Raw genomic sequence first — 21353 nt, 5'->3', positions numbered from 1 at the left:
TGTACACAGTTGCTGCCCAAGAAGAGGGCGAGTCTAGTCAGTGAGCCGAAAGAGGTCGATATCGGAACAACCACGTATCCCTCACTTCGACACAAACTCTTCCCAAAGTCACGGTCCTTGTGTGTTCTGTAGTCGGATGTTATGCACATGATTACCCAATGCATTCTTCTCTCGTTTCGACCACTAAAGACCTCTCTCCAAGACCTCGACCCTCATGCAATGATGCACGAGGCCATCACAAAGAGCTCGTTTTGGACACACTTTTCCTATACACCACCCCTCTCTCTCAGTTGAACGTCTTGCCTTCCTTCGCCAGCCCGATCACATCAACCCATGCCTCAGGCCTGACCCGACCGCCCTCAAGCCCCTCCCTCAGGTACTTCTCTCCGTCCGCCGCCCACCCGAGCACGTTCTCCTCCTCGCCCCACATTCCCATCGCCAGCATGCCGACGGGCAGCTTTCCGTGGCCCTTCTCGGGCGGTACATAGCCGACGGGCACCGTGGCAGACGGGCACCCGGTCATATTGCTCAGCCACACAAACAGCATGCTCCGCATGGTTCGGTCGCCATCTGTGAACCCGCGCGCCTCGTCACCAGGGGACACGGCGTATCCTGCATCAGGCAGCGTGGGCGATACGATCAGCAACCGCGCCCCGTACCGCTCAAAAAGAAATGCCAGGTGCCGCATGAGCGCCGAGCGCACCTGGGCGAAGCGCAGGTAGTCCCCAGCTGTGGTCTGTGCGCCCACACAGCAGGTAATGGCGTTGGCCGGTGACAGCAGGTCCGTCCATCTCGCGGCTGCGGCGGCACCGTCTGCTGCCGGGGACACACGCGCGCGGGCCTTATCCGCAGCCTCGGCGAGGTTGATAGCGCCGTGCGCGGTCCGGCCTTCAGCTATGAGCGGAATGTCAATGTCGATAACCTCGTAGCCTAGCTCCTGTTCGTACCATGCGACGGCCTTGTCGAACAGCGCGCGCACCTCGGGGGTGGCACGGTTGACCCATGGCCGGCACAGACCCAGATACCTCTTCCCGCCCGCGCCTGCCTGCGCCGCCGGCTTCTCGCTCGGTGCAAACAGTCCGCTCACGGGGTCCGAGGTGTCGGGCTGGGCCATAATGCGGTACGCGACGGTGAGGTCGGTGACGTTGGCACACATGGGACCTACGATGCACATGCTACTGGTCATGACGCAGGTGCGGTTATGGCTCGTCTTGAGGGAGACGCACCCCGCTGTGGCAGCAGGCACACGAATGGAGCCGCCAGCATCGGTACCGACACACAAGGGTACGAGGCCCGCGCCCAGCGCCGAACCAGCGCCCGATGAGGACCCTCCTGGGTAGTACGCTGGGTTGCAAAAGTTGACGGGGGTTCCGGTCACGGGGTTGCAGCCCGTCGTGTCCATACCGATTTCGTGTTGGTTCATCTTGCCAAGCATGATGGCACCGGCCTCCTCGAGCTTCTGGACGGGCCAGAGCGTATCGGTCTCGGGGGTGCGGAAGAAGGACAGCGACGGGTCGACGCGCATGCCGTAGGTGCTGAGGTAGCCCCTGACGGGGAGGTCAGCCTTGACGCCGAAGGGGATACCATCAAGCACGCCCAGGGGCTTGCCAGAGGCGTAACGCTCGGCAGAAGCCCGGGCGGCGGCGAGGACGTCGTCGACATGGATGTCGAGCCACGCCTTGGAGTATGGCGTGGGCGAGGGGACATCACGCCGGATGAGGGGGAGGAGAGCCTCCACCACCTGTACCGGCGTGGCTGCGCCCGAGAGGTAGACGTTGTGATAATCTGCAAAGGACGCGTAGCGCCCTGGTGTGTCTGCAGGCAGGCCCTTGAGCAGCTCTGGCTCGAATGTTGGCTCTGAGATGCTGGCTGTCGAGGGATCTCTGAGGGGGATGACAGTGGGCTGAAGAACAAGATTGTCAGTGCATCCACCACCACAACCACACGGACTCTACTTGGAGACTGGTCCTGTAGTGTATCCTCCTCGGCGTCCTATGGATAGACATCATCTCACATCGAATCGCCACGGCTCGTCGTTCAGACTCTCGACAGCACTCAGCTTGTCGAACCCAGCATTGCCGTACAGGAACCGCTGCACGACTATACTCCTCGTTACACTACATGTATGGATGGCAAAGTCAGAAAGAAACAGAAGATAAACAGGAGGACACTTTTTGCAAGACAGCAGTGCTCTCTTGGTACTCACATGGCGGCGCCAATGGCCAGAGGGAGGCCGCGCAACACGGGGTTCTTTGCCTGGTCGGCCAGGTCGTAGCTGATATCCGTCGCCTCTCTCGCGCCTGGGTAGTTGGCAAACAATCTCGGAGACGCCATTGCTGCGGCTTCCCTGTTTACAGATCCCGTTCCTTGCAGTTTGGGGTCTTTGTTTGTTTATATTGTATGTAGAAACTGCTAGAAGGGACAGCACTGACCAAGAAAAGGAATTGATTGGTAGTTGCGATCTTCAAGGTGAGGGAAGGTGAGAATGGGTGATTTTGTGAGTTGAGCAGGAACGAATGAGTGCTGAACTCGGCGTCCCGCACGGGTCGAAACAAGAGCTAGAATCTGAAATAATCACTGATTACTTCACTGAACCAATCCCCTCAACACATCCTAACGAAACTCTCTTTCAAGAAATGCAAAGAATTCAGTTCATCCTTTACAACAAAGTTTCCCTCAAATCAAAATCATCTTCATCTTCGCCCTGCCCATAGGACAAAGAATTCACTCTGACCTCAACGTGGGAAACTACACCACCCAACAGCTAGAAGAGACCTGTAAAAGTACTAAGTGAACCTGGCTACAACACTGCAATTACAGCCTCAGTGGGGCGAGGGCCCTGAAGCCACTAACCCACTACTACGTGTATGCAGTCTGTTGTCGCCCTCCCAGCCTCCTTGATGGAACGCATCATAATAGTTCGAAATCCATCCCTCGGCTGCTGCTGAAGGAGCGATCAGGAGTGGGGCTCGCTCGGATAGAGGAGGAGAGGGGGGGGGGGATGAAATTTCACATGCCAAAAAAAGGGGCCAGGGAGGGGGGGGGGGGGTTCAGCACATAGTACACAGGCTATTATCGCTTGCTTGGTCTACGATACACCGGAATAGTTACTGAAAATCAATGCTGATCTGTCACTGCTCCCATTTCCCTCACCAGAGGCCACCGTCAGTGGTATCTGAAGGGATTGAGAATATAAATAAAATGAAACAAGAGACAGAACAATGCTATCTCCTTCCACAGGCAAAAGCTTGATGAGGATCCAGAGATTCAAACTGGAATCCATCCGTCCATCCAGATAAACACGAAATGCAATGCTCTGCTACCAAACTGAGCAGAAACGATGATGAGTGTCTGCGGATTTTGATGCCTCCCTTCCCGACAGAACGCCCAGAAAGCACGAAAATCAGGATATTTGCCTTTCAAAGCCTAGCCAAACACCTCGCGAATGGGGGAATAAAAAGAAGAGAGCAATGAAAAGAGAAAAAAGCGAGCCATCAAGTGCTTTGCCTGACGCTTCCAAGTTGCAATCACACACCGTCTACCTCTAGTACTTTCCATCTGCATGCTTTGAACCCTGTTGTGTTGCGGTGATGTTGTGATGGGGTCGAAGTGTGCACAAGGCTGGATATGGAGGCTGTAGAAAAACAAACAGGAACACCCAATGCTTGGCTCTCAATTTGATTCCCATGAATGCCAATCTTGTGTCGAGATATCTTTAGTGACAGGATCGCTGTGCTGTGATGCAAAACGTATGCTAATTCCTTGATGAGTTGATTGATCACCGACTGGGGTGTGGAGGTATAGAGAGGGCATGCATGGTGCTTGGGACCCTCTTTGCGTCGAGGCATCTACCCATATGCTTGGTACGAGAGAGGAGATCCCCAGCACAAGCTTTGTTGTAAACGAGCACGATCGTGAGGTGGCAGGGCATTGAAAAATGCCTGTCTACCGACGACCCAGCTTTAACAGGCGGGTGCGGAACCAGAGAACGAACGAGGTCCAGTAGCCCTGCGTCTTCCTCTTGGCGGTGGTGGTCCGCTTAGGCGTCTCGAAGCGGACGTCCATGACGTCCTGTCCGAAGCTGGGCGCAGCGCCGTCCGCCGTGCTGTCGTAGTTGCTGCTGAGGAAGCCCGTGCTCGTGCCCTCGGCCTTCTCGTTGATGGTGGTGGTGGCGATGGCACTGCCGTGGCGATGGTGGTGGTGGTGGTGCTGATGGATAGCAGATTCGCCAGACCGAGTACGGCGGGTGCCCGAGGCATTGCTGACCGTCGAGCTGAGGGGTGGCGAGCGCCTCCGCGAGAAGGACGAGCGCCCGATAATGGGCGAGTTCTCGCCGCCGCCACCACCCGCGATCTTCCGCGCGGCGGCAGCTCTCTCCTTCTCCTGTCTGCGCTCCTGCTTCCGCCGCTGCTCGGCCTCGTATTTCTCCTGTTTTATGCGCTCGTTCTCCTCGAACTTGCGACGCGCCTCGCGAATATCCTGGCGAGCGCCCATATCCACCTCGCTGCGGGAGCGCAGGCGGAATGCTCCCTCCATGCTGGAGCGGAGGGGTGACATGGCGGTCACACTGGAGTTGGTGGGGCTGGCGAGGTGGAGGGACGGTCGTGGTGAGTCGGTGGGGCTTAGGTTGAGGTGTAGGTCAGAGACTGAATTGGAATTCGAGTTCGCCGTACTGAGAGATCCATGTGTTGCCAGCCTCGAGGAAGTCAGGACGGAGCGTGGAAAGCTGGGGGCCGTATTGACGCGTAAAGGTGGGTTGAAGTTATGGGTATTGTTGTTGTTGTTGTTGTTGTTGTTGTTGTTGCTGTGGCTGCGAATGTCTGACAGTGAAGACGTGCGCTGGCTGGCAAGCGAGGGACGCCTGAGGCTGGTGGTAGAGTGGCTATTGCTGGGCTGACCCCTGTGCAGGTGAGAGGAGGCGGCGAGTGACTGGGAGAGGGAGGCAGATCCAGCACGGTGGTGGTGATGGTGGTGCTCCTCGTCGTCGTCGTCGTCGTTTTCGGTGATGATAGTGGGGGAGTAGTCCCTGGCGGGGTTGTTCTCACGCTCGAATGAGGTGAATGAATTGGCATAGGTCAGTGGCGGGGTATGCGTACGAGGCGTCTGCTGGAAGGGGTGCACAAAGGAGCCCCCGCCTGGTCGGTGGTTGCTTCCGTTGGTTCCTATCGAGACGTGCGACGTCGCTGAGGTCGACCTTGCGTGTTGGTACCTGCCACGACTGAGATTTCTTGCGCTGGACGTCACGCCTACGTGTATCGACGACGACGTTGCTTCCAGCCCCGCCGGCCCGACTGGTGTCGTCGCGCCTGAGCCCGTCGCTGACCCTCCTCCGCCTACCCCACCAACACCAACACCAACGCCGCCGCCGCCGCCGCCGCCGCCATAGCCTGTCGGCTCCCACGAGGGAGGGAACTGGAAGTTCACGTCGCGGATGGAGGGCGACATGCTCGGACGCCCTGAGGACTCGTACGTGCTGTTGTTGTTGTTCATGTTGCCGCCGCCATAGCCAAGGTCCACCGTCTGGTCCTCCCAGCCCCTGTCCAAATCGAGCGAATTTTTAGGCGACGATGATGAGGCCAGTCTCTTCAGAATGGGCTTGACCATCTTACCCCCTCGGGGTGTCTTTGTGATCTTGTTGGAATGGTGGTGGTGATGATGGCTTGCCAGATCCGAGAGGCTAGCCATCTTTAGGGAGATCTCTTGTACCATGAAGGGCTCCTGAGTGCCCCCGGAAGAGAGAGGGGCTGCCTTATTGTTCTATGGTCTGTGTCCTATGTCCTGTCTGGGAGGAAGAGGAAACAGAGACGTCGAGAGCCACACGAAGAGGGGAGGGGTTTGACCTCTGTGGCGGTTGCAACCCGCCTGGCCAGCTCAGAAGAGGTTGGTAGCAGACTGGGACATGACGAGGGATTATTGCCAGTAATTTTGATCTTGGGTAGAGGCGATAAATTGGGTGTGAGAAGAAGAGGTCCGTCCGTTCTGGTCCTCGTCGCTATGACGCGGTGTTCGGAACCAAAATGAAAAGCACAGATCAATGCAGATATAAATTGCGTCCCATGTCAAAAGGAAACGCGGAATAGAAAGGACAACCCTGAGAGGGAAAAAAGAGGGGGAAATCAAAACCAATACGCTGTCTAAACGTTGCAGAATATAGAGAAGATCGCTAACAAGGCACAGCACAAAGAGGCATACATAAATGAAACCAGGAGAAGTGAGCACCAGGAGGAGGGGGGAAGGATTGATTGGATTGCGTGAGGGGAGTTATCGAACGCTCAAGAAAAGAGGAGATGAATTTGCCGCGATGATCGACCAGCGAGAAGGGAGAGAGAGGCACACACACACAGACAAGAGAGGTGCTGACGACCAAACCCTGATCCTGTATCCTGATCCTGCCCTGCCCGCACTAGGCGGACGGCAAGCCGAGTCGGTGTGTCAGCCCCAGACCAAGCCCAGGCCGGTAATAGTCCGGCCAGAGGCAGAGAAGGAAGGAAGGGGGTGAGAGAGCAGGCAAAACCGAGGAAAGGATACTAAGACGGTGCTACTACAACAACAAAACACTAAGCCAAGTAGTACTTCATCATTTCTGCCCTTGTTGTCGTCGTACTAAATGTAAGTAGCTTATCCCTCAGCAACTCAACTGTGACATGTACGCTGTTCTTGTTTTCTCAAGATTGCGGCAGCACGGCGTCGTCGGATCAGGCAGAGAGAAACACAAACACACACACACACACACACACACACACACACACACACACACATGCACACACATACACACATAGATGGAGAGATAGGAATTGTCCAAGACTCTCTGGTGTTTCTTGTCAAGGGAATCTCACAAGGTCTGGTTGTTCTCCTGAGGTTTGCAGCACACCCGTTGTTCCATCCCCCTCACCCTGTCCTCCTGCTCCTCCTGTCCTGACTTTTCCCTTGTTGAGGTTCTGCCTCGAAAGGCGGTGTCACCGATACTCACAACACAGAACTATCCTCACGTCGTGCTTTGCTCTCGCCTGTCCTATCCTGTCCTCCTGCGCATTCGGCTCCTTTTGTGCCAATGTGAACCAACGCCTGGGTAAGGTTCACAGCCTCCCCCTCCACAACTCCACAGTGGGAGCCACAGGTTCGCAGGGCTCAGTCCACACCACCCCTCCACAATCTCAAAACTCTTCAGGAGCGGTGTCTGACCGCCTTCCGCTGGCTTGAGAGGGAGAGGGAAACAAAGAAAGGAAAACTTCACAAAAGTCACGGCGCCAGCGTGGGGGAGACTTGCAGCATCTTGATTGGACCTCCGACCTCCCCTCGGAATCTGCAGGGGGTTTTCCTCCAATCGCCAGGGCCTCGGGTCCGGGAGCCCGTGGGCCGATGTCCATAGTACGCCTTTTTCTAGTGTTCGAACTGTGGGTGCTCGCCTCTCTCCCCTCCCTCCCCCCTTTGGCTTGCAGTTTCTATTGTGTCTGGGCACACAACTACTGTGTACCATAGCATGTAATGTTGGTTTTGGTTTCGATCGACCTCGGTTCTCCTGCTCAAATGGCTTCTCCAATCTAGTCTGGGGAAAGAGGAAGACGGAAGCACCGACCAGGGGGAAAGGGAAGGGCCAAAAATGCCTCTCCCTCTCTCTATGCCCCCCTCTTCTCGCCAGATCTCGAATCGAACAGGGGCTTCATCTCGTCAAAGGCACTATTGAACTGGTCATTGACTTTTGGTTTAGATCGCCTGGGCTGCCGGGACCCGTTATCTTACGGCGCCCCATCGATAGCTTCAAGTATATACCTATGAACCCAGTTCTGAACCGCAAACTTGATAATTCGTCTTTGCATCTTGCGTCGTTGGCAATCATGAAGAGCATGGCAGGGCCATAGTGTTACTTTTCTCCTCTCTCTTCAACGGCTTTTTATATTTCGCGTAATGTCTCCTCCCTTTCCCAGCCGCGGGCCTTCCTTCGTTTCGACCCCAGAATATGGGCCAGAAAATACCCTCGGAACCTTGCCTGCCCCTGTCCATCAGTGGACCCCTTCTGAACGCCTCAGGTGTTTCTCCCCCGCCAATTTACCGCTCCAGGCGTGTGTGTGTGTGTGTGTGTGTGCGTGCCGTAAGCCAACCGCCCGCCCGCCCCCTTTGTACCCAAAACCGTCGTACAAGGTCAAAGGGAAACGGCAAACCAACATATCTTTACCGAATTGTTTCAGAAAATTAGATGCCACTGCCACCCTCATTTACATCTGACGCGGCTCTCAATCCGTTTCTCTTCCACTTTCTGGGTGTCGATCCCTCACTACCATCACATATGTGCTTGCCTCCTTTGGTGTGGGTGTTTGCTGCTTCACCAGCTGCTGCGCCGCTCAGCTGATAGCAGGAACAGCAACCCGCAGGAGTCCAGAACGAGCCCATCAACCCCTCCCACACCCTTTCCCCCCTCTTCCAATCTGCAGTACTACTGCACCGGCCAGGCCGCGCCGCATGCATGAGATGCCTTGCTTGCTTGTACCAGTGCCAATGACAGTTGCTTGTCTCTCCTTTCTGGCTTGTTTGCCTCGCTCGCTCTGCTCTTGGCCCTACCTCTTCGCCCCCACGGTCCGTCTCGAACAGGGCTGGCTTCCTCAACGCCGCGGTCCATGCGGGTCTCTCGTATACTGGTGGCGTTGTGATACTGGCTGCTCATAGGCGGCGTCAGCAAAGTGGTTGGGATCTCTCCACTACGAGCCCACCGTCAACCAACATGCGTGTGCCTACTTTCTGGAGCACAATCCTGCTTGCTTGCTTGCTTGCTTGCTGCCGATGCTGCTGCTGCTCGCCGGCGCTGGCCTGGTGATGCTACTATTCTTCCCTCCATCCACCTTTTCCCAATCGGCCCGGCTGCAGCTGCACTTCGTCTAGTTGGACGGAACAGGCGGGGGCCCCCGGTGTCCTGCCGTAAACATCTCACCATCGCCCCTGTGTGACGGTTTATACCCCCCCCTTCCTGAAGTGGTGCCTTTTAACCGTTCGTATTGCTATCAGCCTATCACTGTTGGCTGCTTTGCTGTTGAATGATGGTGCGCCATAGCAATAATTAGTGCAAGCTGAAGTAGTTCTAAACTCAGACCTCCTTAGTCTGCACTGTGTACCAGATTATAAAACTACTATAGTCCGCTTGAGAGGAAAGCATGTCTCACACTCCGATATACATCTTGCTCGAGCGCGAGGGATGTGTCAAGAGAGAGAAAGAAAAAAAAATATTAGTATGTACAACTTTGGGGAACTCGAATAGCAAATCCTCTGTAAAGAAAGACCTGTGACATAATTTGTAGAGGATTGCCTGACAATACGGCCCAGCTTTGACGACGAGGGCCCTTCCAGGTTCGTACCGGGCAGTCAACGAGCAGTAGAGCATAGTGTCTCAAATCGCTACCTCTTGTTCATAATGGGACAAAGTCTCTTGTGAATCTTAAGACTCCAACTTCAGTCGTGAGCTTTATTGTCACAGTGATGACATCCCCCAGGAGGTGTTCCTCAGGAGGTGTTGTTGAAAAGAAACAGCAGCGACTGTAGAGGGCATAGTCTTTCAAACTTGGGCAAAAATGGGCACCAAGAAGAAAGCATGCAGGAGAGTATCATGCGCCATGTTTGCGAGCCTGTGCTCTATCGTAGGCTTTTAGGAAGAGGGGCGGAATGTTTGTGTTTTTGCCCGATATCGACCGCCTGGTATGCCAAAGCTTCGTGACCGTCTCGCTGACCTTGAGCCTGGCACGACATCCAGTTCTCACAAGAGACTTGCGTCTTGTAGGCAGGTCGTTCGAGATCCCAGTCCAGTGTACAGGCCAAGGCGCTCCGCAGATCATGTAGCAAAGACTTTATAGAAGAGTCGATGCTTATGAGACGGAGAGAGCGCGCCTGGGGTGGTAGCATCGTGTCATGGTTTACGAAACCAGCTGCTGAACTTGGTAACGAACTCGTCCCTTCCTCCACGGGATACGCCGCTCCATCTTCTCGTCGACACATCTCTGGACCAGTCCACCTGCCCAAGAGAGCAGCTTGATCATCTGAGTAGGCTGTGGCTGGTAGATTTTCAAGAAAGTCTGAAGACAGTCTGTGTATTCCAACAAGACCTTCCGAAAAGTTTTTCTATCCGAGGCGTTCACGGATCGTGCCATTATATGGCACGACATCACCCATGTTATCGGTTCTTTCCGTCGTGAATTGTCTCTGGAGGGGAGAAAAGGCGAGGGAGATCTTCTCTACAACTACTTGTACGTCAATCGCACTGCCAACACATTACTCAATCAAGTAACAGATGTATGTTCTCGAGGAAAAGGAACCGCGGAACATCATCGTGTCCATCAGATTGAATCTAACTAACGTGTTCTCTGCTGAGAAATACTCCTGACACTAGCACGGGCACAGCTCGAGTACCGGGTTTTGTATAACCCCCCAGGCTCTCTGGCAATAATTGATTGATTGGAGATGCCGACACGTATCAGCACAGCCACTTCCTTCCACCAGAGCACCACAGTTTAAGGAGGAAATTGCTGCTACGCTGCTGGACAGCGACATTAGCTGGAGTTGACCCACAAACAGCACGCGTATCCCTTGGTTGAGGGACAGAGACCCAGCTGGGTCTTTGGGAGGTGATCCTTCGTCCGAACTTGTCTTTCGGTGAGGCTGCATGAGACAGACTTTACGGGACATCAATTTCGCCGTGCGTTTTCCTTGGTTGACCGGTTGAGGCTGCAGGGTGATCCCTTTCACCAACAGCGCCAGAGTTGGTTGCTGCCAAAAGATATCCAGGGCATCTTTGGCCGAACCCCGGCACCAGGCATCAGGGTTGACCTCCATAAACCCCAGTTTATACGGCAACAGCTCTGGCGATCCATAGCGGGCAGAGCGGCCTGGCCAGCATGGGTGGATTTCATCTGTTGGCCGTGAGGAACTGCCACACGATGAGTTCACCGGCGCCCATGTGGAGTCGGGAGCCACGACATCATCCACCACGTTGGGCTGCATGAAGCCCTCGAGGGATGACAGCGAGTTCAGGCCGCCGGCGTCAGGATTGTTGAGAGGCACCACCAATCGCATCCCAGGGAGTAGCTGAGAAGGAAAATCGGTACAATGACAGATGACAAGCGTGTCTTCATGCTGGACGCCGTTGTTCGCCTCGCTATGCCCTCAACACAATTGAAGGCCAGGTGGACTGAGCATTGACTCCTCAAAGGGGAGCATGATGGGAAGTATATAGGCTCTGTTCACGCAAGTCGAAACGGTATATGATGCCTTTCTCGGCCGCTCATCATTGGAGGTGTTTGTTCGATGCGTCAGCTCAGACACCATCAGTTGGTCTGGGGACTTGCCGCACATATCTACGGAGATCAGGAGTCCTCGTTTGATAAAATCTTGATAAGGGCTCATGAATAGGAGAGTGCCATTCACAACGCAAGAACTTGCGATGGTGCCAGTGCAATAATGCATTCAGAATCGGAGCCCCACGTGGCTATGGACAAACATCAACTCATGAAACTTGAGATCTGGCGAGGTTTTTATTTGTTTTGTTAAGATGTTAGGTCTTGCTCAAGAAAGACTTGTAGTATGATGAGATATCTCTGACGGTCTCAGCTAGACAAAGAGCCCCAAAAAGGTGTGTTGATAGACTTTTACTCAAGCTGGTCGGGCAAGGCTGTAAGAGTATAGGCAAGATACAGCCTCCAGACAAGGGGCGACGATCCTTGCCTTTGCGATGGGATGTTATGCATGTTGGCGGTTTTCTCCGCCTTTCATGAGGCAAGTACCTATACTCAGCAGGTCATCAAACAGTTCTGATGACATCAAGATCGCTGGTACCGTCAAGTCAACGGAACATTGGTCCGAATTGACATCATATTGGGAGTCACGTTGATGATTCTGCAGAAAAGGAAACAAGTCCAAATGCCGATCAATGGGTTTCATGGCAGAGCTCGTAATGATTCAATGTAACAGGTCGTCATATCCCCGAACCATGTCGTCCGAGCCCTAGGTCCAGACTCGGTTCCGAAGAGGAAGGAGAGGGTTCCAGACCACGGTGACCAGAAGACACGGTGAAGATTTACCTCTCGTGAAAGCAGATGGGAGGAGCCCCGTGTGTTAAGATGATGCGAGAGATGCCGATTCTTGCACGAATGATGTTGATCGGACGGAGGAGCGGTGTCCGAGCGGGCCAGTGACGAGGCGAGGACTCACCGGGACTTTTTATTCCTGTGACAAAAAAAAAAATCGAATACGTTCGGAAACGGGCCTGGAAGACTAGGTGAGAAAGGATGTGCATTAGAAACCGTAATGGTGTCCAGCGTGCTCTGGCAGCACTGGCCAATGCGTTGATGAGGAACCGGATGGAGCCTCGCTGCTATTGTGGGACGGTGCCTTGTCTGCGCAATTCGCCTTCGCCCACCTGCCACGTATAGAGCCCAGGATGTGAAATTGGTGACAGTGTCACATATCACATCCAAGCGCCAAAGACGTTTTTTCCCCCAAGAACCTCCAGTTTCGTGTTGGGATGCGAGGGGCAAGGTACTCGCACTGGTGAGGCCCGAGCCCGCATGTACCATCGGCCCAGGAGGCCGGATCCTACGGCCGGATGCCCTGAACCGGGGTGAGGTAGCCTGAAGTATACAACAATGCAGTTTGAGGGCTGCAGCTGCAGCCGGCAAGGTCGTCCGGTCCATCCCACCCTCCCTGGAGGCCATCCAGGAGCCCATGCTCCTGACTTTGGGTGGACATACAAGCGAGGGATTCGAAGGGCACAATACGTGCTTTTCGAAGACGTGTCGCTCGGCAGCCGAATGTTAAATCGTGAGGACCCCTCCCCGTTACTCCGTACCATTGTCCTCTATACATGGGTGAGTGGCTGATCAGCTCCTGTCACCGGCTAAGCGACCCATAGTAGGATTTTGAACCGTATGTTGTAATGCGCAGCCCCTAGTAAGGTTCTGAGAAGGATTTGGGGACCTGCATGTGTATATGTCATCGCGAAAAGCTTCGGGCTTCGACTTAGAGAAGCCTTAGCCATGGTAATCAAGGACAGGATGGGCCGATGCCACTCGATACACAAACGACGCGACCTGTGGGCTTGCATCAGGGGGGGAGGAGGATGGATGATTGCACCACTCGTATAACATGCGCTCGAATGGAGGGAGCAGGTCATCATGTTGGAGAAGGCTGGAAGGCGTGCGCGAAAGCCGTTCGGTTGATAAATTTGGGAAGGTCGTCGCGGTCCGAGAGAAATTAAGCTGCACCATTTCTGCAGGCTCCGGAGGATCTCCATGTGTGGATTCTGGTTCGTTGAAATGGTGGAGGGCCGGATATGCATCTCCCTTGCTCCCCGTTCCTTACTCCCGCTCGACGATGTGCCCTCCCCAGGCTTTATGTTCCACCACAGCTTGACAGTGCATATGCTGTCGAAGGGAGAAGGGGGGTGTGGGAGGGGGGCAGGAAGAACTTTCTGTTGCGACTTGCCATGGGCAGCTTGTGCTCCACGTCGACCACGGCGCTCCATAGAGACGAGACACGTCGTCCACGCTTGAGGTGATAAAAGCAACGGAACCGCGAAACAAGCTGCTTTATCATCCCCAACCATCTAATTGTCCGTATGATCCGTACCTGTTCCAAAAACGTTGTAACACAGTGTCTTTTGAACGTCGCTTATGAACTGTTCGGAAGAGATACTTTGGTACATGTGCAGCACTTACAGTCCCTCTTGGGGGGGGGGGGGGGTCAAATTTTTCTCATGCATGCATGCATGGTGGGGATCAACAACTGCGACCGACGACTGGGGTCGCATCGCCCAAACAGACATCGATGATTGATGAGGATGGGGAGGAAGGCCAGATGGCAAGGTGCTCGGTCGAAAGGTATGTTGTTGAGCAGCAGGATCTCAAAGCCAGGTACTGAACATAGTATCCAGGAGCAGGCGCGCTTGTTCTGCCGCCCGTGATCTGACGCGCTTCGCAGTGATGACTACCCCGCATTAGTCTCATCGGAAATGCACTCTTGTCGACCCCACGGCGTTTGTGATGTCGTTGCCGCGGCTGTGTTTCTGCATCCTGCCGTTGACACCTGCAAGTGGGATTAGAAGAAAAAGCAATTTCACCTCGAAAAGTGTCGATCGTGACGACGGGGTATGCACAGGCCTTGAGGACCCTGGACCGTCCCCAGTCGACTAAGATCAGATCCCGACTAGGATGACGGCATCTCCCGGTCCGCCAACAGAGAAAGTCCACAGGAGGTAGCAATCAGTCAATCTTGCCCCCCCCCCCTTTTCAAGGTGGGGGTTGTCAAGCTGGCTCGCGGTCTTGAACATAAAGACCTTGACAAAGTTCAATCTTGGAGATTCATGGCGACGCATGTCTGACAAACGAACTGACTGATGTAATACGCAACTGATCGGAGCTGTTTTTGGGACGGACTGACACCTTCTGTAGGGACCATCGAGGTTTCCAACCATGACTGGTCGAGGTCTGTGCTAAGCTACCTACTAGTAGGTACATATAAGAGAGTCCAAGGATGGAACCTTGGGCCCTAAACCACGAACTATACTAAGCTATATAGTCAGGCGCGTGACTCGCTTCGAGTAATGAAGTGAGCGAGGCATAGGCCATACACCTTCTTTGATGACTCGACTCGTCGTCCTCGATGGCGAGCATCTCAATACCTGAAACCCTCGCGACTCAAGGTGACCAGGTTCCTCGTTCGCCTCCCATTTTCTATTCGACGGTCATGATATACCTACGTTATGTGGCGAGATATTCTTGGGATACGAGTCGTTGTCTGTATTGCAAGTCAGGGTATCATGTACATAGTACTACATAGCAAAGTTCTGAGGAGGGAAGGGGGGGGGGCGGTGATGGAAAAAGCGAGGAAGGCTGAGATAGTAGACGAATGCCTGCCGAAGAACACAGTAATTAGCACATAGGTAGTAGTAGTAGGAATAATAATAATAGTAGTAGCAAGTACTGCGGTACCCAAGGAAGGTACTGCGGAAGAATACGTACCGCGCAGCTTCTTCAGCTGCGGGACCCCCTCAGTGTTCAAGGCAGGCGCAGCGTAGGCAGCACAGAGCTTAAAATCGGTCTGGACTTCCAAGGTTGTGTTCTGTGCTCTTTCTTCCCACCCGACAGAGTTGACATGCGCTTAAATTCTCGACTACATCTCTTCTGCCACCAACCAAAAATTCTCATGATCATATTTCTTGTTTTGGACCGCACGATCTGCTGGTGAAAGGGCGCGCTCGAGTAGCCACAGAGATCATCAATGAGCACATCGACGCATTGCCGAGTCAAGACATTACACTACCACGGCTCCCTTGTGGCTGGTTACGCCTGTACAGTACGACTTACAGTGAGAAATTATACAAGAACGCCATGGGGTTTCCCGCCGCAGCAAAAGTCGCTTCGTCCGTAAGGATGGTCCCTGGAGAAGCTGATTCTCCCAGTTTCCGAATCGGTACAGCTGCATTTCGAGCTTCTAACTAGCTGGACGGACTGCACATCTGCTGATGAATCCATCTGTCGTTTAGCATTGGCGAGCAGGACGAACCACCCGACCAAGATAGACCGACCACGCGCTATCGTCGACGGACCTACGAGCTATCAAGGAACAGAAGAGCAAAACAACAGCCAAGGCAGCCATCTTCCCATGGGTCAGGGAGGTCTCTCAGACCAGCCCTGGCATGGGCAGCGTCCAGATGGGCGGGGCTGGGCTTACGCACGATGGATTCATTTCAGAATAGACATGCAGCAGGCAGGAAGCGCGACGCCCGCACAGACTTATTGAAGAAACAGGTGATAGCTGAGAGCAACACAGCTTGGGTGTTCGTTTGTTTTTAAGCATCGTTGACATTTTCCCTGCTTGCGGCTGATACCAATCGATATCGCCTGTGCAGTCGCTGCACGTCATGCTTCCTCATCTAGGCGCTCATGTCTGTGCGCTGCTCAGCATCTTGATTTAGGAGCCTCATCAGACTACACTTTGTTGTGGCCTGCGGATTTCGGCAGGTCTCCTTCCCTCGGCCAGCGATGCTCTCGCCTCGACGACGAATCAGGACGTCCCGTCATGCTCAAGAAGGGCGCCTCAATTCCTTGCCCGCTCCCCCCCCCCCCACCTTGACGACCAAAGTGAAGCAAGCTGTGGTGACCGGCATGCGATGACCAGTGTCGTTTACAACAATCGCATTCGCATAGCAAAGACTTGGCCAGGCCGCGCACTCGAATTCTTCTTGTTGCGTTGCAATACCTGCCTGCGCGACTGATCTGCAAACGACGGCGAGCGTCTTTCATGAGGAGCTGCCGTCAGGACTAGTATTCGCCTGGGGTCCTCGGAGTATTGAACTACGTATTTTCCAAAGCAGCAGACCGAGTGGGTGCTGACGCTTACAATACCACTCATGAGGACAACGGTCCGGACCCAGGCACGTACGGCGGCAACGATGTACCTCTCGAGTACCTCCCCAGTCTCGTCGATCTCTAATCGGGATCAGGAGCTGGGACCAGGTGCTTCCCGAGGGGCAGGCCTGCTATTCTCGGGCAAAAGTTGGATACAACCGTTGACCCCACGCCGCCGAGAGACTCTCGCAACCTTCTTGTCAATGCACACGACATGGTTGGTACCCTACAGTGTTGCTCACTACAGTTTTGAAAGACGCGGTTCCTCTTCCCTCCGATTGCCCCCGACTGCGGCATGTTGCGTGGGTCACATATCTTTTGTGAACCATGCAGATGCGAGGCTACAATAAACCCTGACATCATTTAAGCGGGAACGAGCCCATCCCACGGTCTGCATTTTTCTTTCCTTCTTTTCTTGATGCTTTTTCCCTCGAAGGGTCTTTTTGTACGTCCTGTTTCGCGCATGCCACTAGTCATCTCTCGTGATGCCGCATTCTTCCATGCCTTGCTGTTTTGATTAGCCAGTTTCGACACTACCGCCGGCTGGGTATTGCGTACTATTAACATGTACATTCTTCCGTGATCGAGCTTGACTAAGTCGAGAAGGTGGGTTTCTGCTACAGAGGTCGACTTCAGATTCATCACGACATGTTGCAACACGCCGGGCCCCAACATCATTGTACCAAAGGCCGTTCATCCTCTTGCTGTACTCGGCCCCCAGGTCATTGGCCCGACTTTACCTCGCCAGGTTCAATGTGTACCAACACCTGAGTTACCTCTTCAATACAGTCTTACCACCCGTCCCGGGTTTATGAGATCTGCCTCCCTATTTTGCGCAGAGGAGCCGACAGTCAGCCCAGCACAGGGTAGCGGAACAATCCCAACGATCACGAGCCTCTTACTCATCAGTTACTATGGTACATAGTGTGCTGTCGCTCTTCATCGTCCGAGAATGCAGTTGTCTGGGCCTTTCCAAGTGGACCCTCGACTCCGCATCTCGCTGAGCGAGCGAAGTGGGCGTGGTGGGTAGTCAAGGATTCAGGAAGCGCCAGGCCAGGGAGCTGGTCATCGCCCCCGATTGAGAGCAGACCATATCCTTGTTGGGTCTTCTTCGGGGTCTCCACGTTCTTCAGAGATCCATCACCAGTCTCGACGTATCCTGGCCGCTACTTTTCCCGAAGACACGCCCCCCCCCCTCCTCTTACTATATTGATAGCCAACGGGATTGAGGCTACGGCCGCGCTCCACTGGAGCTCTCCTTTCTCTCCCTCTTGTCTCTCTCTCTCCTCCTCTGAGCCAAGACCCGGTGGAGGCTAGGTGACAGCCCTTCTGCCCCCCCCCCTGGTAAAGCCCACACGAGGACCTCCAGATCCTGAATGGGTGTAGGGTCGCAACTCCATGCAGCATGCATTAACAGATCAGCACTGTACTATGGTACGTACCGTAGCACTCTCTGCATACCCCTACCATCAATCCCTACTCGTACCCTCCACTTGAATTCCCGCGCCTTTTTTTTTTTATCCTGCAGTTTAAACGTGCAATCGACAAATTGTACTGCGTACATTGCCCCAGAAGTGGGCTTGTCAACCCTCGTAAACACATTGTTCCAATTACTTCCTTGTTATTGCGTCTCTCCTCACTGCACGACCGGAGCAACTCAGACCATCTTCCTTGTAAAGTATCCGCCCAAATCACAATAACCCCAGACAGCCTCTTCGGCCGTCCATCTCCCGTCCACCCTGCCTATATATGTCTCTAGTCCCCATCGTTTCCATATCACATAGCTCGCCTTGCTCTTCACAATCGGTCTTCTTCTTCTATTCTCATATTTGTCGCCCCGGGGCCTCATGGTCGGAACAATGGATTTGTTATAAGGCTTTGCTTTTTGCTTTTCTGTCTCTCAATTGTATAAAGATCCTACTATCCTCAGTTGCCGTGAGAGAACCCCAGTTGGTGCTCGATGCCCTGCCCTTCGATACAAGTCGCTCGTTGTACGCCTACCATTTTTCCACCACCACGAAGAAAACGGATTCGAACTTATCCAGTTGAACCTGTGACTGCCTGCTGAGCTAGGGGAGACACTATCAATCTGTTCCTGGAACCGCACCCTCCCTTGTACTCAGCGCGCTTGCTGTTCAGGTTGCCTCCGGCGCCACCAACCACCCTCTTCCGCCACACCCCTTTCTTGAAGAAGAAGGAAGAGCGGGAAAAGACACCATAAGTGTCAGATTCTAGGGCTTGTGACAACAAGTCTAGAACGTGACGTGCAAGTCAATTCCTGTCCGAAAAAGTGGAAAGACGACCCAGATTCCAGCGTACTCAGACATCGTGACCCAAAGTCACGAGTCTTATGCTCCCAAACTGCTCACCAGCAAGTTGATATCACCGCGGCCCCTCCGACCAGGCCTGGTTGGAACAACCCCTGAACCATACATACATCCGCCCTGATTCTTGACCTGTCACATTTACGGTCCACTGCACACATTCCACGTCGCGACGTGACTATTTATTATAAAATCCGGAGGCAGGATGCCGAACGCAACATCCGTGCAAGCTGGTCCGCCTGAGGACATCATGTATTCCCTCACAGACTTGTTTGCCGCCTTTACGATTTTCTTCTCTTCATACTGGGACTCGGTCATTACCTGGACTTGCATTTTTGTCATTACCTGGTGAGTTTCTTTCTTCATGTCCTTTCTTTCTCTCCATAGCCCATCGTTTATAAATGTATTTTACTGATCCCATGGGCTAGGTTACACCGATATGTCCGGTTGATCGTCCATAGTATTAGTCACTGGGCCTACAGGTCCAAGCCGATCCCAGAAAAGCCAAAGTTCACGTCGAAAGATGTGACGGTTGTGATTCCTACCATCCATGATAAGATGGAGGAACTCCGGGATTCGCTAAACAGCATTCTGGCCTGCGAGCCGCACGAGCTCATTCTGGTCACGACGGCCGAGAAGCATGAAGCCCTGCAAAACCTGGCTCAAACGCTCAACTACCCTCGAATCCGGGTCCTCTTCACGGGGATTGCCAACAAGCGCCTCCAGGTCTGCGCGGCACTGCCAGAGGTCCGCACTGCCATCACCATCATGGCGGATGATGATGTTACCTGGCCAAGGACCCTGATGCCCTGGATCTTGGCTCCCTTTGAGGACCCCAGGATGGGCGGCGTGGGAACCTGCCAGAGAGTCCGCCGGGAATGGGCAGCCTCCTTTGCCACCCGGTGCTGGAACTGGCTCGGAGCTGCCTACATTGAGCGGCGGAACTTTGAGATCTCTGCCACACACAACATTGACGGCGGCACCTCATGCATGTCTGGACGCACGGGTGCGTACAGGACAGAGATTCTCAACAACGGTGAGTTTCTAGATGGCTTCAAGAACGAGCGGTGGCGAAAGTACATCCTCAATGCCGACGACGACAACTTTGTCACTCGGTGGCTCGTCAGTCACCAGTGGAAGACATGGATCCAGTATGAGCGGGAGTGTGAGCTCGAGACCACCCTGGAAAACGGCAAGAAGTTCCTCTACCAGTGCTCCCGATGGGCACGAAGCAATTGGAGGAGTAACTTCACGAGTCTTGTCGTCGAGCGTCACGTGTGGAGGTAAGCTCGAATATACACCTTGGATACGTGCCGCAGTCATGCTAATTTAATACCTCTCCCCCAATACAGCCAACAGCCGTGGTGCACTTATGCGCTGCATATTGCGACCTTCACATCACTTGCGTTTGTCATGGATCCTTTTATTATTTTTGCGCTGTGGAAGGCAACAGCGAGCTGGGATCCCACGTACCGCTCGATGGCAATCTGGGCACAGATCATCTTCGTCTTTGGATTCTCCAAAACAGTGAAGCTCTGGGGTCTCTTCAGGCGCAACCCAAGCGACATTGCATACCTACCGCTCTCGATCGTGTTCGGCTGGTTCCATGGCCTCATCAAGCTCTGGGCCCTGCTGACGCTTAATATGGTGAGTCTCGCTGCTCGCCCTCAAGATCTAAGCGTATAGAACCACAAACTAATAGCTCAATGCTGTTAGACTTCTTGGGGCAGCCGAGCGGATGGTGATCTTCACGATAAGGCGCGTCTTAAGCGTCCACAGCGAAGCATGAGCATGAGCACCCCTAAAGAGAAAGGAGAACTCGTCCGCTACAACGTGCAGCGTCGCATGACCCTGCCGTCGGGGTCCGAGAAACCCAATTTACTATAAGCGTTCAGGATCCGAAACAGCGATGAGAGAAAAACACACACACACACACACACAGAGCGAGAGAGAGAGAGAGAGATAGGCGGTGTTTCAAACTCAGCCTCTACAAGAACAACACGAACGAACTTTCTGGACCCTCTCACTTCCCGTCCACAGAAGAGAGGTCGGAATGACTTAATGAATTCATGGTCATGGGAGCAAGTTTACGGCGTCCGGGTTTGAGATTTAACAGCACTCTGTGGCCAAGAGTAACAGTCCGGCCAAAAGAAGAGCCAGCGATGATGCCTGGGTTGTCCAGGCCATATGAACTGCGTTTGATGGATATTTGTTACGGAAGCGCTTTTCTTTTTCTTCATTTTTTCTCCCCTCGTCTCTCGTCTTCCTGCCTTTTGTCCCTTTTTCCCTTTGATTTCTTAGCCCTTGTCTGTGAGAAGTTGTTCCTCTCTTAACTGTCTCCACTTTGTTTCTGGAGGGTTTCCCCCCTCCCCCAATGTCCTGGCCAGAATGAATCGCGGCATACAAGGCAACCGAAAAGTTCTTTTCTACGGTCGGCAATTTTTATTATTATTAATGTGGTGGACTTCGGACTCTACATCGACTCGCGGCAAAAACCATTTTCTGGGCGTGCCATACAGGTCTCTCACACCGGACAAAAAAATATTACAAGCCAAGGGGCCTGGCCTGGGACAGGCACAAAATTCTCGGGAAAGGGGATATATATATTTTTTTCTTGTTTTTCCCGTCTGGGTTATTGGGACCTGCT

At 53.7% G+C, this 21353-nt stretch overlaps 6 protein-coding genes across 6 annotated transcripts; 2 read left to right on the top strand and 4 right to left on the bottom strand.

Moving 5' to 3' along the window:
- Positions 1–286: 286 nt before the first annotated feature.
- Positions 287–2480, bottom strand: M406DRAFT_291692 (amidase signature enzyme; the record flags this gene model as incomplete). Its single annotated transcript, XM_040918982.1, has 3 exons — positions 2207–2480; positions 2015–2117; positions 287–1903 (listed from the first exon to the last, which is right to left on the bottom strand). Exons 1-3 carry the CDS (start codon positions 2332–2334, stop codon positions 287–289), a joined length of 1848 nt encoding a protein of 615 aa, XP_040775538.1. The 5' UTR covers positions 2335–2480.
- A 564-nt stretch (positions 2481–3044) lies between these two features.
- M406DRAFT_102531 (uncharacterized protein) lies at positions 3045–3936 on the top strand. The gene has a single exon (XM_040915015.1). It carries the CDS (start codon positions 3307–3309, stop codon positions 3472–3474), a length of 168 nt encoding a protein of 55 aa, XP_040775537.1. The 5' UTR covers positions 3045–3306; the 3' UTR covers positions 3475–3936.
- A 9-nt stretch (positions 3937–3945) lies between these two features.
- On the bottom strand, positions 3946–5685 carry M406DRAFT_340149 (uncharacterized protein; the record flags this gene model as incomplete). Its single annotated transcript, XM_040921530.1, has 1 exon — positions 3946–5685. The coding sequence occupies one exon, from the start codon at positions 5683–5685 to the stop codon at positions 3946–3948; it is 1740 nt and encodes a 579-aa protein (XP_040775536.1).
- A 1023-nt stretch (positions 5686–6708) lies between these two features.
- Positions 6709–7793, bottom strand: M406DRAFT_55873 (uncharacterized protein). The gene has a single exon (XM_040924559.1). It carries the CDS (start codon positions 7365–7367, stop codon positions 7155–7157), a length of 213 nt encoding a protein of 70 aa, XP_040775535.1. The 5' UTR covers positions 7368–7793; the 3' UTR covers positions 6709–7154.
- A 6182-nt stretch (positions 7794–13975) lies between these two features.
- M406DRAFT_330905 (uncharacterized protein) lies at positions 13976–15630 on the bottom strand (the record flags this gene model as incomplete). Its single annotated transcript, XM_040920574.1, has 6 exons — positions 13976–14058; positions 14367–14469; positions 14732–14769; positions 14994–15100; positions 15339–15450; positions 15585–15630. 6 exons carry the CDS (start codon positions 15628–15630, stop codon positions 13976–13978), a joined length of 489 nt encoding a protein of 162 aa, XP_040775534.1.
- Positions 15631–18956: 3326 nt separating this feature from the next.
- Positions 18957–20593, top strand: M406DRAFT_259929 (family 2 glycosyltransferase; the record flags this gene model as incomplete). Its single annotated transcript, XM_040917330.1, has 4 exons — positions 18957–19054; positions 19135–19989; positions 20059–20353; positions 20423–20593. The coding sequence occupies 4 exons, from the start codon at positions 18957–18959 to the stop codon at positions 20591–20593; spliced, it is 1419 nt and encodes a 472-aa protein (XP_040775533.1).
- Between the last annotated feature and the right edge of the window lie 760 nt (positions 20594–21353).

Source organism: Cryphonectria parasitica, assembly GCF_011745365.1.
Source record: "Cryphonectria parasitica EP155 unplaced genomic scaffold M406scaffold_5, whole genome shotgun sequence".
NCBI classification, from domain to species: domain Eukaryota; kingdom Fungi; phylum Ascomycota; class Sordariomycetes; order Diaporthales; family Cryphonectriaceae; genus Cryphonectria; species Cryphonectria parasitica.
This window is presented reverse-complemented; position numbering and strand designations above follow the sequence as displayed.